At 33.2% G+C, this 14,614-nt stretch overlaps 1 protein-coding gene across 1 annotated transcript in view; it reads left to right on the forward strand.

Moving 5' to 3' along the window:
- LOC124369435 (alkaline phosphatase, tissue-nonspecific isozyme-like) overlaps nucleotides 1-14,614 on the forward strand; it is a 70,586-nt gene extending 55,972 nt beyond the window's left edge. The window contains exons 5-10 of the mRNA XM_046827441.1: nucleotides 3,060-3,267; nucleotides 5,332-5,472; nucleotides 5,921-6,115; nucleotides 7,911-8,104; nucleotides 8,663-8,794; nucleotides 10,444-14,614. Coding sequence (XP_046683397.1) covers nucleotides 3,060-3,267; nucleotides 5,332-5,472; nucleotides 5,921-6,115; nucleotides 7,911-8,104; nucleotides 8,663-8,794; nucleotides 10,444-10,605 — 1,032 coding nt within the window. The 3' untranslated portion in view covers nucleotides 10,606-14,614. The remainder of the gene's footprint in view (nucleotides 1-3,059; nucleotides 3,268-5,331; nucleotides 5,473-5,920; nucleotides 6,116-7,910; nucleotides 8,105-8,662; nucleotides 8,795-10,443) is intronic.

A 14,614-nucleotide genomic window follows, 5' to 3' on the forward strand; every position in this document is an offset into this window, starting at 1 on the left:
TATGGATTGCTCTTTTTAGGATTTCTTTATTTGTATGTTTTCAAACGGGGCAGAGCCATAAATATTGAGAAATTATGCGGTTTTAACCATGAAGTACATGACAATCTGCTTAAAGAAATAGCATTCTTTAATATATTCCAGGATTACAATAGTTTCTAACCGAGAAGACCATTGCAGTAGACGCTTAAATTTGAAAAACGGGGTTTTATTAGTGAGCATTTTGTTGTATCGTGAGTGACTTATCAAAGTTTATGATATTTGTGACAGTCCTTTTGAAATTTCACTTATTCCTAACTAAAGAATGACAGATACCAGTCCCCGAAATGTAGATTTTCCTCTATTGTAACACATAACGATAGCCAAAGTGTTAATAATTCTGTTAACCCTTCAAAAACTTCAATATTTAGAAAAGCTTAGTAACTGCTAATTATTCATATATTTCAATTGAAAAGTAAATTGCCAATGGTGTAAATTCAAAAACCTACTAAGGAATAAATATGTATTTATAATTAAATAGTTGTTTGTTGATAATTGCATTACATTTATGAAGTTATAATTGATAATATACTGAATAAATATAATGTGGAAGAACAAATTGAATAAGCATTTGTAAAAGTCTGTGTTAAATACGTGATTCTAAGCTTTTTTAGGGGCACCACGCTAACCTTTAATCCATAATACTCCTAAATGACTTCAATATTGAAAATGAGAATATCTAGCTAACAGGGGTTTAAAATTTGTAGTAACTATCTGAAACCATTTAACGTACCTCGAATTCATTTAACAGTGCGTGTGCAATCAAACAGCTGTTGCGCGTATTTGTTTTATCTAGCTATACTTGAGTCCTTTAAGATACTATATAAATTTTATATTGTTTAACGTACTTTGAGATAGTCATCTTTTTACTGTAAATGCAATCCATCCTTCTATGGCTAGAAGATAAGTTATTGATATATTTTACTGTCAGCATATTTGTGTCCCGTATCATTAATATATGTTTTATTTAAACTAAACCTTGTTTTTCGGTGTTAAAGATAATAAAAATAGTTGGACATCTAGTTTAAATTTCCGATGGCAATTCTTGACATATGGAATCCTCCCCCTGCATTTGTACCTCCTGGAACCTAGGGACTAATCAACCGTTAAAGTAACAACCCAGCGAGAAGGCAACTCTCAAAGCACCTAACATTTTTATAACATAAAACAAATGAATTGTTACAAATTTCAAAGTACTGTAATACTGTGGATTACTGTCAATACTTGTAATTCAGATAAGGAGTTCAGACCGGCAGAAAGTTATCAAACATGTTAGTCTAGAGCAATGTAACCTGTAATTTTACACTACAGAATTAAAAACACAAATAGTATTTCTTATGATTAAATTTTACTGTTATTGAGAAAATATTATCAATTAATTAGGTACATCCTTATCTACATCAAATTCAAAACCAACCAGTCAACTTGTATCACAAGCAATATGTTTTTGAGATAACACTCATGACTGTTCAAAATATCATAACACATCACACAGCAAAAAACAAATACTCGGTTCCCACAGACGCATTAAAACCTTGTAGGCCTTCATCAAAAAGACACAACAACAGGCTGAGATACAATGATAATATCGTGATCAATATATACGATCTCGTATTACCAATGTCGCAGACTGCTGTTTTGTAGTGTAGGCATAGGCCTAACAACGTATAAATACGTCTGAGTGAACTTTATCTTTTTTTTTGTTATGCGATTTTAACTACAAATTGAAACTTTTACGCAGATTAGTAGTATATTCATGGAATGCTATCTCTGAAACATGTAACTTGTGACAACAGCTGTTGTTTTTGGATTTGATGAGGGTGAGAATACATAATTAATTGAAAATTTAATCCAAAAGGTACATTACTAATGAATTACGTTAGTTTAGTAATTTTCAACTGCTTGTTTTATTTAGTTCTAGCCGAAGTTTTTTTCCGTATACTAGTGTGTTCGTGTACTATTATGTCTTACGTGTAAGCTACTCCTAATTCATTCAAGCCCTGGTGGTGTCCGGACGGAAGTGCTCAAGGTACTAGCTCGGACCTGTCCACACCTCCTGTTGAATACTTAACCACAACTGCTGCTGGCAAGAAGACACCTTCAATCATCGATGGTAGGTTCAACACGTGGCCCTTATAAATAAAGCTAAATGAGATCCTGAAACCCTATCGTCATACAGACCTCTCTGTATCCTCGAGCGACTGTTGAAGTCCAGGCTCATCGAAGTGATCGAGGCGGGCAGTGCCTTTCCGACCGTCAACAAGGTTTTCGAGCAGGCTGCTCCACAATCGGGGTGATGGCGCAGTTTCTTGATACCTTTGGAGCAATTCAGCGTGTAACCACCGTCCGCGCCGGTTGGTTTTTGGCCAGGCTGGACGTGCGAAACGCATTCAACTCCGCTTAGTGAGCTGATATTCTGTCCGCCCTGCAGGACTATTTCCATGTTCCTCCCTACCTCCTGAGAAGGCTTAGCAGCTATCTCAGTGATAGGTTTTACGACTGCCGCTTGTAGCACTGGAGAGAGATCACGGGAGGGGATGTACAGGGCCCGATCCTGGGACCAGACCTGTGGAACATCTCTTACGACGGAATCCTCCGAATGGAAATGCCGAAGGGAGCTTCTTCGTGGCATAAGCCACTGACATTGCAGCAGTCATCACTGCAAAGACCCTCGAGAAGGTACAATAGCTGCTCAATTGAGGAATGCTGTGAGAACTGGCCCAGATGAGTGAGCGCGGCCTGACTATTGGGACGGAGAAAACCGAGATCGTACTTCTCACCAGACTGAGGATTGACACGGTCGTCCAGGTTTGGATGGACCGTGAGATTATCGAGACGAAGATACATTTCAACCTGAAGTACTCAATTTTAAAGAAATTGCATTAGTTTTAAAAGCCATTGAACTATATTACAATTTCCTAAAACATTACGCTCAAGTATATTTTGGTAAAATAAATTACGTTTTGCAGTACCAAAATAAAGCACGTTTCGCTATGAATAGCTTGTATTTATACATGTTTAAGGTGATCTTGGGAGGTGGTAGGCGACACTGGCTGCCAAAGGTGGCGAGGGACCCGGAGCAAACTTCTGAAGAGGGGAGACGTCTAGACGGTCGGAACTTGGTAGACGACTGGCTTCGAGAAAAGAAGAAAAAAGGACTAAGAGCGGAGTATGTCTGGAACAAGCAGCAGCTGGAATCTGTTAACGTGGACAGGACTGATTATTTACTAGGTATGTTAAAATTAACCTATAATTGTATTGCTTAAGCAAGGATCTACAGCAGTAACACAATTGAGAGGAATGCCTTCCCATTGCCATATTTCTATCTCTCTGAAGGAGTGGTTACGAGGCCAACCCATCCATTAGTGTTGCTATTCTCGAGAGAATTGTGGGTCCTGTTTTGTCGTTTGACTGTTTGAGAGCACTGCCAACACGCATAAAACATTTCAAATTGTCAAATGATTTTTATAGCCCTCAGAAATGACAATACCTTAAAAGTAAATATATCTATGTTTCTATCTAAATACGAGAGGTTATTTAGTTATTGGATTACTGGCTCAGCCACTACTTAGGTTAGCAACGTGTCGGACAACGTTTAAACGTCATGGTGAACCACAAGATAAAAATTCAAAACCTAATTTTTTCTTTGTATTGAACCTTGAAATAACTAATTTATAATATTAAAGGCCGTCAGCCAATAACCCTTTGATCAAAACTTACCTCTTCCACCAAGAGTTAACGTTTCGAAGAAAATGATTCTTTCTTTGTTTTCCACGCAATATTATGCTTATTTATTTTTTCATTATTTCAAACTGTTATTATTTAATTCTCCTCTTATAATAATCATACAGCCTAATTCTAGATAAATTGTACATATACTATATACATTCAAAGAATTTAAATATAATAAATAAGCACTTAATCTCGCTCCTCCTTCAACTAAGCAGTGAGATTTCTGTATTCAGTACTGCAATTTAATTAATAACATTTTATAGTGTGGTATTTTCTGCACATCTTAGTGAGGGAAATTTTTAGCCGCTAAGAAAGGTTTTAGAAATCGGCTTTATTAAGTTGTCCGATTAGCTGTAATTTAGATTAATTTAAACAGAAATGTGCTGAATCGCAACACTTAAAAAATGAAACATACTTACAAATTAAACTTTTAAAATAGTTTCAGAAGGAATTTTATCATTTAAAATAATTATTCCAACCATTATTTAATTAGGCTCAGTTAAAAACGGTTGAAGATAAGAATATGAATGTTTAAAGTATGTATATAAATGATAAGATATAGGAATATTACGTTATATATAAGAACATATTGTCTATGTTCATGAATTATTAAAAGCCTGTTTTTATGTTAAGTGACAGTAATAATAATAACAATGATAATTTATACACACACTAACTACTACTATTATTAAGTATCATTATTATTACATATAATTATTATTATTATACTATTATTACTATTACATATTAGTAGTATTACACATTATTCATATCCATATTTTGAGCCGTTTTAACTTCGAGCTTATTACAAAACATAAAATATGATTTATATAATTAATATACAAATTATAATTTTTAATGTAATATTTTTTATAATTTATGTCTCCGGGGAATATATATAATGCAAAAACTTTAAATATGACAACCAAAGGCCGATTGCGTTACACTATCTCCTACGCGTGGTAAGCACAGCGCAATTATCTCACTGCTCGCACGCTTACGGAGATGAGCCATCATCTAATTAATAACTCTGATTGAAATCCTGAATTGTTTCATGTCATTTTTTATGTGAGTTTAAATAGTTTTACTTCACTTCAGTAATATATTCTTGTGTTGTATACTCACCCCACTGATATAACTGACACACCAGTGTAACACATTTGACTGACACGTCGATCTGATACTTCAGACTGACACATCTCTCAGATGAATTGACACATAGGAGTGACATCGGTCTGGCACTTCGGTCGATACTTGACTGTGTGTAGACCAGCAAAGGTAAATTTATTACCTGTAAAATAACACATTTAAAACATAAATACGCAACTACTAGACATAAACTAGTATCTAATTAGTTCTTCGGAACAAGAAAATTAACTGTTCAACTTTTGAGAAAATGCATTTGATAATTGTTGAATATCGATAGGATATTGGATAGTGTGCTTTCTCTGGATATGTGGATTTACTTTTCTGAAGCCTTTTATGTTGTCAATTACATCCACGTGGTAGTGTTAAGAATGTTAAGAAGTGATTGTGAATATGATAGACATGTTTCTCTTTCAGGCCTCTTTGCTTACTCTCATATGGATTTCGAGGCGGAAAGAGACCAAAGGCCAACCGGAGACCCTTCTCTTGTAGAAATGACAGCAAAAGCTCTTAAAGTTCTCCTAAAAAATCCTCATGGATTTTTCCTCTTCATTGAAAGTGGGTTTGTTATATTTTTTATTTCAGTAGATTTAATGTATAATCTCTATACATATAAAATGCTTAGTATTATCTACATTTGAGGAATAATCTAAGAGAGGATAATGCATAATGTAAAACTACATGAAAGTTAGGGTCATAAAGATCTAGAGTAATAATCACCTCCAAAGGATCAGTTGTAATTTTACTAGTGTAATATTTCTGACAAGGTTATAATTTAATGTGAATAAATATGGTGTAAGAATATTCTTTAGAGTTGATTTAGTATTCATTATAAAAATAGTGTGTGAAGTTAATGTCTGACAGTGTACGTAAAGCTCTGAATCTTTCGATATTTCAGAACTTAGCTATATATAATGAATCAATTCGATCAATAAGAACTATAATGTTATTGTTTCATAAAGTATTATTCTTACGCCAAACATTTAAGTGATGTCCATCTTTCCAGGTGGCAGAATAGACCATGCTCATCACTACAACAACCCTTATCGAGCTCTGGACGAGACCCTAGTTCTTGATGATACTGTCATGACAGTCTTATCTATGGTTGACCTGACAAATACACTGGTAGTGCTCACGTCTGACCACTCTCACGTCATGACATTAGGCGGACAGGCTACCCCCCGGGGTAATCCTATATTAGGTAAATAGATATAAACTCTCAAAAACATTTAGTTTCAATTTTAGAACTTCATAAGGTTTGTGTCATTCGAAAGAGCAAAGGCTATGTTCTAAGTGCACTTCAGCATTAACGCGATGTTTTTAATGCATATTCTTTGTTCAAAAAGGACACAAACAGAAAAGTAAATTAAGTTACAAAATTGAAACTTCACAAGGATCATACGACTCTGAGAGGATATTTGCTTTCAATTAGAATGAAATGCACATAACATAACTAATTTAAACATTACAAATAAGAAAACTTTACTTATTTAAAAAAATATAGAAATATGTATTCAAAAGATACAGAATAATTCAGGGCTAACGTTTTAATAGCCACGAAAGTGTAATTCTAGTCAAATATATGATACTTTACCTTAACAACAGATGTAAAATTCGCTTTTGTATAATTGTCATTTCATGTTTCGACACGAATGTCCCACGGTCAAATGTATAAAACCGTAGGAGTCTAATGAAGTTTAAACACGTAAAAACACAATAAATCAAAACATATAAACGATAAATATTTTTCAAAATACATAGATAGTAGGCTTACGGCATACGCACAACAAGGTCAGCACGTTTATTTAGACCGTCTGGTTTGCTAGATTGTTAAATTGGCTGACATACGATTATAACATTATTTTTACATTTATTACATTTAAATTAAGTTATTAATGAAAATATCCTTTTTGGTTGAATTGCTTGTTCAGATAATGGTGTCTCAGAATTTCGGTAAACGATAGTTACTCTTACTCCTAAAAGAGGCCAAATTTATTGGTAAATATGCATTGTACATATTAAGAAGCCAACTACAGGTAAAAAGTGTCTTCTTCTGCGCCTGTATTCCACTTCGGGTACAGGGATAGAGTGAACAATTCTAACTTCCCGCTATGATGTACTCTCAGTAGGCATACATTGGTGCTAAGTGTAAGGTATAAACAAGTCTACGTTGGAATACACACAAAGATCTGAAATTTTCAAACCATAAATACTACATATTAATATTTACGATTTATTTAATTCCCTAAAAGGAAATTTATGCCTACTTTGCGACCACCCAGCTCGCTGCTGATACGGTAAAGTACATGTTCTTGATTCCCAATTCATGTTCGTTATATTATATTATTTCCTTGCTCCAGTCTAGGAATTACATCAGTATTTATATACCTAATCAGAATCCTTATATACCTCATCAGGAAAATGGATGCTATGTCCACTCGACTATGTTCTGTCATAAAAAATGGCAATAATTGTCTATATATATGCAATCCCACAATGTCTAAGGAAACCAAGTTGAATGCCCTACATGTACACATTCACAATTTTGTTCATTAAGTCAAATCCAGAATAAACTAATTGGTTTGCCTTGTTGCCGCGATCAAGTGCATATTTATATTGCAATTGTAATTTACTCCGGTCTTAGTATTTTTTTGTCTCATAGTTGATTTTGCCTTGTTTCCTGATCAAGACAATATATACATATACACGTCTGAGAAGCCTGCTTCTGTCCAAAGACAACTAAGATGTGTGTTATGACAGTGTTTAAATGTATAGTAGTAGTTAGATAGTAATGTTGTTTTTTATGTCTGCATTATAGTACTAACCAAGCACTGCACACTTAATATTTGCTAAAGTTCACAGTGAAAATTATATTTTTACTACTTTTAATTTTCTTATCTGGATATTTTTACTTCGTGCTCAATAGCGGTTGCAGAAAAGGTTGAAATAAGAAATGTTGTCACTATCAAGCTTATTCAATGCTTTCAACGTTACAGGTGTGGATCCCAAACCCTCAGACATTGATGGGTTGCCGTATTCGAGTCTTCTGTACGGGAATGGGCCTGGGTATGTGAGTCCCAGGTCCATACCATCCAACAGCAGTGGCAAAGAGAAGAACGCTGTCCATGGCTCTGCAGTTCCACGACAATGGGCTACTCACGGCGGTGAAGACGTGCCAGTTTATGCACAGGTATAAATATACGGTGGTAAATTAGTTGGCCAAATTATTTGTAATTAATACCATCTAAAGCAGATATGTGAAGTTACAAAATATTTTTACAACAAGGTGAAACAAAAATTTAAGTTATATTTTATTTGTTCTACTTACAAGTTCATTGCAACATTTTACAATCCTAATTAATATACTGCCACCAATCATTAGATGAAATTGAAAAGTATTTGTTAGTTTATGAACATTCGAGAAAACTTAAAGGTCAATAAATTAATGTTGTGTATTTAAAACAAAATGCTAGAATAATATCATACGTTTAAAATTTATTTAACCGCTACGGTTTTTACATCCAAGAGTGTAAAATCCACCAATTACACCCCAACCACTCCACTAGGAATTTTCCAAGTTCCATTAACATATGAGAAGATTTATTTTAAATTAGAGGATCCATGTTGATACTATGTGTTGATTCTATTTTCATAAACATATATTACAAAATGTGATGACTATATTCCCTTTCCCACAGTTCGGAAAATTGAAGTCATCATAATGCAAATGATACAATTTATTTTTCAGGGACCCTTAGCTACTTTGCTCTTCAGCGGTACTGTTGATCAGAGCTTTATACCACACGCGATTGCGTACATAGCCTGCCTTGGGCCGCAAAAAGCCAGATGTGCTGCTTTTGAAAATACTACACAAAATGTGGTAAGCTATGAAATTTATCTTAAACATGTTTGACAAGGAAAGGGTAGTGTTTACTTGAGAATGAATGAATTAGTGAACTAACTATTAAAATGTATGTAAAATAAACACGAAATATAATCAAACATGGAGAAATATTTATTTGTAACAGTTACTTGTTGAATAATCAATGAGATAGTAACAAAAAAATGTAATTCCATTATTCGAAAGTTATTTCGAATGTTACGTGACACGTGATGTGAATTATTCCTACCTTGGAATATGAATGTATCTATTTTTAACTTGCTTCAAGTAACAAAAAGTGTATTGAACATCCCAATCCATTCACACAGCATTAGGAAAATAGATCAGTCTAAGCATCTGAATGTTTTAAGATGGCATGTCCAAATTCATCTCTGCACTGTGGGATTATTAGAATCCACTTCAACTGACTGTGCATAGCTAGAATACCATATTACTATCCTCAGCATTGTAGTTACAGCCAATATTACCTTCCAGAGCCTTATTTCTAAGCATATCGGACTAAAGATTTCACTGTCTCCGATATAATTGAATTTTAGTTGGTTTATACCTTCATGTTGAACCTATACTGGTTACAACAAAATCTAGTATGTCACATCTAGGCCACACTATGGATGCTCCCTCCATATTACTATCCGGAAATGTTGGATTAATCGATATGTCTAGTTTATTGTGCATGTATACTTGCCCTAAGTCAAAAAAGCGCCCTTCTTCAGTATCGTCCAGCCACAAAATCACTACATATATGAATAGATTTCGCATATCGATATATGTGTAGTTCCAGTTCAATAATATGAGTTATGTGCTAAATTTTGTTAGTTTTAGCATTTATTTAGTTAGTATTTATTTGAGAATAACACGATCTTCCTAAAGAACGTTGCAAGTCTTCTTAGTTCTCTTATAGAATGTTTACTGTCTTTGCAGTGGAAGGTAACGTTTATCGTGTGGGCTTTGTTGTAAGGTAATGGATAAACATTTGAGCTCGTTTTTGCTTAGCGGAATATCTACACCACTATCTTAAGATACACATTATCCTGGATCTAGAAGAGCAAGCTTTAAAAAAATATTTTCATTATTCCGATGACTTCAATATTTTTTCTCTGACACGGCCGGCTAAAATAATAGGTTTAACTCGGTTTCCACGTTGAATTTTAAAAATTAAGTAATTTTCAAAATGTCCGCTTCTGTGGGGTAAAAATAGTCTAAAATAAAATTTCAAGTCCAACCGAAGTCAAAGGAGGTGTAAAAAGTCTTTAACTCGATTATTGGTGAATGCAATTGTATATTCATGCTATTTACTTGGATGTTCCACCGTTTAATCAATATCATTGGGAAAGTTGAGACCATTTGAAGTGATCACGTTATCTTAATATTTCGTTAACTTTTGACTCCCAAACAATTAAGTTTTTTTTAATATAAAGGAATATGAAACCGCCTTGGTATGTTTAAATCATATTTTAATCATTCTTTCAGTATAACAAGTCAAATTGCATCAAAACACAATTTTAGTATTTAGATACTGATTCTATAAACACTTAATAAGATTTTTTTTACTTTTAATAAGGAAATATATAGATTTTAAGAATTGAAACACTAATACTCATATACTCACCTGTTATGTGTCTGTGTAGCCAGGGTGTGTGGCAACAGAGGGGCCCGCATCACAAGGGGCGGGGCAGGTTTTGGCGTCGAGTGTAATATCCGACGACAACTCTGTGGCGTCATCAGCTCAAACTTTTAGTCCTAGAACTGTCTTCCTCATACTGCTTGTGGTGAAACATGCGGTGACATAGCAGGAGCAAAACAATTCGTGAGGTACTAAGTGAGTTGTAACTTTAATTGGACGCCAGATGGGTTCTTATGTTGTTGAGCTTAGGAGGCCTCCAAGGTATTGTTAGGACAGGGCTCCTGAATAATTTAGATGTTTCTAGATGGTGGGATCCCTAGACCTTTAGTGTCAGCTTTTAGTGTTGGTGGTTGTTGGTGGCTCCTTGAACTGTATACACGGTTCCCAGACTATATCCCGATGTTTTGTACCTGAGTTATTATGCTTTATGAAAACATTTCGTAAATCTCATCTCTGAACTTGCTTAGGTTCCCTCTATATTGCAGAAACGTTGTCAAATAAAATTACAAGCACATGTATACAATAAGCCCATAGGCACTGTGCTCAGTACGTATAAACAGTTTCAACTGTTTGGTGCCAGTACAAATGGAGTTAAAGAATTAAAAGAAAATAAATAAATTTATCCTTTAACTTTTTAATGCTCAAACTGTTGTGGAATAATATTTCCACAAGTATATTTTATAATTCAACTTCAAAAATATGAAATCACTTTGCCATCTAGTTGGAGGAGTTTTGTGGTTATTATTAAACCACGATGCAGTCAACAAAATAATATAAATTTTAAATTTTATTTTGTCAAATACGAAAAAATAATGCTTAATTATAAAATAAAGTTATAGTCATTTCTACTACTACTACTACTAACATGCCTGAAAATATTTGTTATTGTGTTTCCTATTGATGGAGGTGCAATGGTGCAATTGTGTGCTTAAGGTTGGAATGTGAGGTGAAGAGCATGCCACCTTTTCTTTCATGTGCACACCTTCGTTTTCCTACAATCTTGGACTTCCCGTTTACTTGCCCAAGCGTGCCTGGGACACAGGGCAACTAACTAGTAGAGATGGGATTGGTGGAACTGTTAGACTTCCACCGATTGCATACTAAAGAAGCTTTTATTGCATACTTGCATTCAATAAAATACCTTGCTATTGCGTAGGCCTACATTGGCTCGTGATTTATATCAAAGATGGTGATAGTTTCTTTTCTTAAATTTTACATGTATTTAGCAGGTATTGCGTTTTACCAAAGCACGCTTTAAACTGCCAAAAATCTTAGCAAGTAAAACCGAACTGACCTAATTTATTATAGCTTATATCATTTAACCTGGATTTGTTGTGTTTAACCAAGACAAGAAGGTTATACTACAGTAATACTGCACCTCTGCTCGAGATACCAGTGGAATTATTTAGAAATTCTCGGCAAACAATAGAAAAGGTTTTACTTTACCGTCAATTTCAATTGCGAAGAATGACTAGGCATGCTACAGAATGTTTTCCCATTCCCCCTAACCTCTACAACGTTGCATGATGATTCAGAACTGTATCTAGTTGTTTTTTTTTTTAGTTTTAAGTCCTTATTTTCAAATTGTGCACAAGATATTTTCAACTATTGTTACCATTGTTTATAAGTGTATAAATATCTTGTTGACTAGCTGTAACGCATTACGTGTTTGAAACTTGAATAGATTGGTTTATGTCTGAAATGTAAAGATCTACTTCAGACACAATATTAAGAATAATACAAGGGAGTATGCTGATGAATAGTATTTTCTTCCAATACATAACATTGCGATTTGTAGGAATCTTAAAGTTATAACTGATGTTTAGATATCATGGATTTTTATTTAATTCGATATAGAATCGTAATTATATATATATATTTTTTTTTTTTGCAGTGCATTTTATGTTTTGTATACATGCATATACATAATGTTTTACATCGGAAAACTACTGCATATTCATATAACGTGATTTTTGTAGTAGATGAGGGGCAATGAAACCACCATGTAAATAAGTTGTACAGGTATGTATTTTAGATTAGTAAGCAAAAACTTAGCTTGTTCCTTTAGGAACAAAACAAGATAATGTTGATTTTCAGTATCATAACTTTTTTATGTTTTATGAACGTGATTAATTAGGCAATAAAATGTGGGCATTTTATGTGGTCGTTGTAGATCTTGTAAAGATAATTGTGTGCAGCAAGTTGTTTACTATTTAAATGTGTAATTTTGGACTTATAATCTGATGGTTGAGTTGCATTACATTCCTAACATTGTAAAAAATGAAGGTTAAATAGTATATCTGGTTTTAGTTGGAACACCCAGTACGTAAGGTAATACGGAAATAAAATTAACCCATACATTATCAAAACTAGCTTTATTCGTCTTCTATGAATAATTATTATTAAAACATGTAAACTCCCAATATCATACTCTTAGATAACTTTACTGAGAAGTGGTACTTAATCTATCGTAGAAGGAAGTTGGATGGCCTCACATCCGTGATATAGCGATTACACTACTAGTGTGAATACGTGATACCATTTGTTAAATATATTTTTCATAAATATAAAATGTATAAACTTACCTTATTAGAATTCATTTACAAATCATACTTTAATTATCATTTTCATTTATGAGACTGTGTAATTTACAAACAGTATTATTAGTTACGGAGATACACTAGTAGTTTATTAGTATGTAACTGAACATGATTAAAGTTATTCAATAGACAAATGTAATGATTCGTTTCAGCAAACATTGTACAGATATTAAGCAAACACGAAATGTATATTAATTCATATCAAAACTGAACTATGTAACATTTAACCACACGAAGCGAGCAGATTATTAGTTTATCGGCATTTTTTAGTGTTGGATGTTAATCAGCACTATGGATAATTATGTTTTAAGTGTGTATTCTATTCCCCGGTGTTTAGATTGTGAGAAATCTGCTTTCAGTTCCACTTCAGTAATTCAAACCCAGAAATGAAACCTCAATCACCATGTGGTTACAAAATTTCCAGTACTGTTTTCCTCTGTAACAATTGGACAAACATACAGAGTGTCCATAAATTACTCTATCGAACATATCCATTTGAGTTTCCAGGTCAAAGGAAGAATGAGATTTTATATATAGCATAGTCCTATCTTACTTAGTTTACAGTATGCCTGTCTATTTGAGTGTTTTAGCAAAACAATTACATATTTCTTCTAATTGATGAAACGTGTACATTTAAAACTGTACTAAATGTTTAGTCTAATTAATACCTAACTTGAAAATATTTGACAGAAAAAATTATATCAAGTTTAAAAATACTAACGGAGTGGTAAATATTTTACTAAGCGTCACCCTTCACTTAAAGAACATTAGTAATTAAAGAACATTAATAACTCGAGTAGTGTATTTTAAGCGAGGGATGGCATTCAATAAAAACCTCTGCTAATCAATTATTATTTATCATAAGGACATAAATGTTGTTTTAAAATGTCCATATAAACGATTCATATATTTCAATATAGCAATACATTTTATAGACTGAGTTGTTGCAGTTTGACCATTTTGTATGGCTGTCATTTTTAACCTGATGATATTCTTCTTAAAATATTTTACTAAACAAGTATTAATTACACAAAATATTTTGTAAAGTTTGAACTTTATGTTTAATCAGATAAATGGTTATTATAGACAGGGTACTGACTGTAAAATAAACAGGTCTTTACTTTATATGTAATTTCTTACTTATTTGTACCTGACAAATCAAATGAAATGTAGACTACTAAATTGTTGTTGATTAACTCTACAAAGATTACTATTTAAATTATGTTGGTTATAAACGCATAACTCACTTATTTATGATTAAATATTTGTTAAGAAATTATAAAGGTTGGATTCATAACTTTAACCTTCTTGACAATCATCACTGAGGCGTTGACGACAGACATTGCTAAACCAACCGAGTCTTTTGTAAAAGTGCCTTAAATTCTCATTAAATTGTAACAAGTTTAATGTAATTGTTTATTCATGTTAGTATAGAGTTTTTAATAATATTGTATACAAGTGAGTATATAACTGGTAAAAATATATCCTTGAACTACACACATAGAACGTGACGACTCTGCCATGATATGTATTTATTAATGGACTTGTAATAAATCAGGCAGTTACGATTGTAAA

This window comes from Homalodisca vitripennis, chromosome X, assembly GCF_021130785.1.
Source record: "Homalodisca vitripennis isolate AUS2020 chromosome X, UT_GWSS_2.1, whole genome shotgun sequence".
Lineage (NCBI taxonomy): Eukaryota > Metazoa > Arthropoda > Insecta > Hemiptera > Cicadellidae > Homalodisca > Homalodisca vitripennis.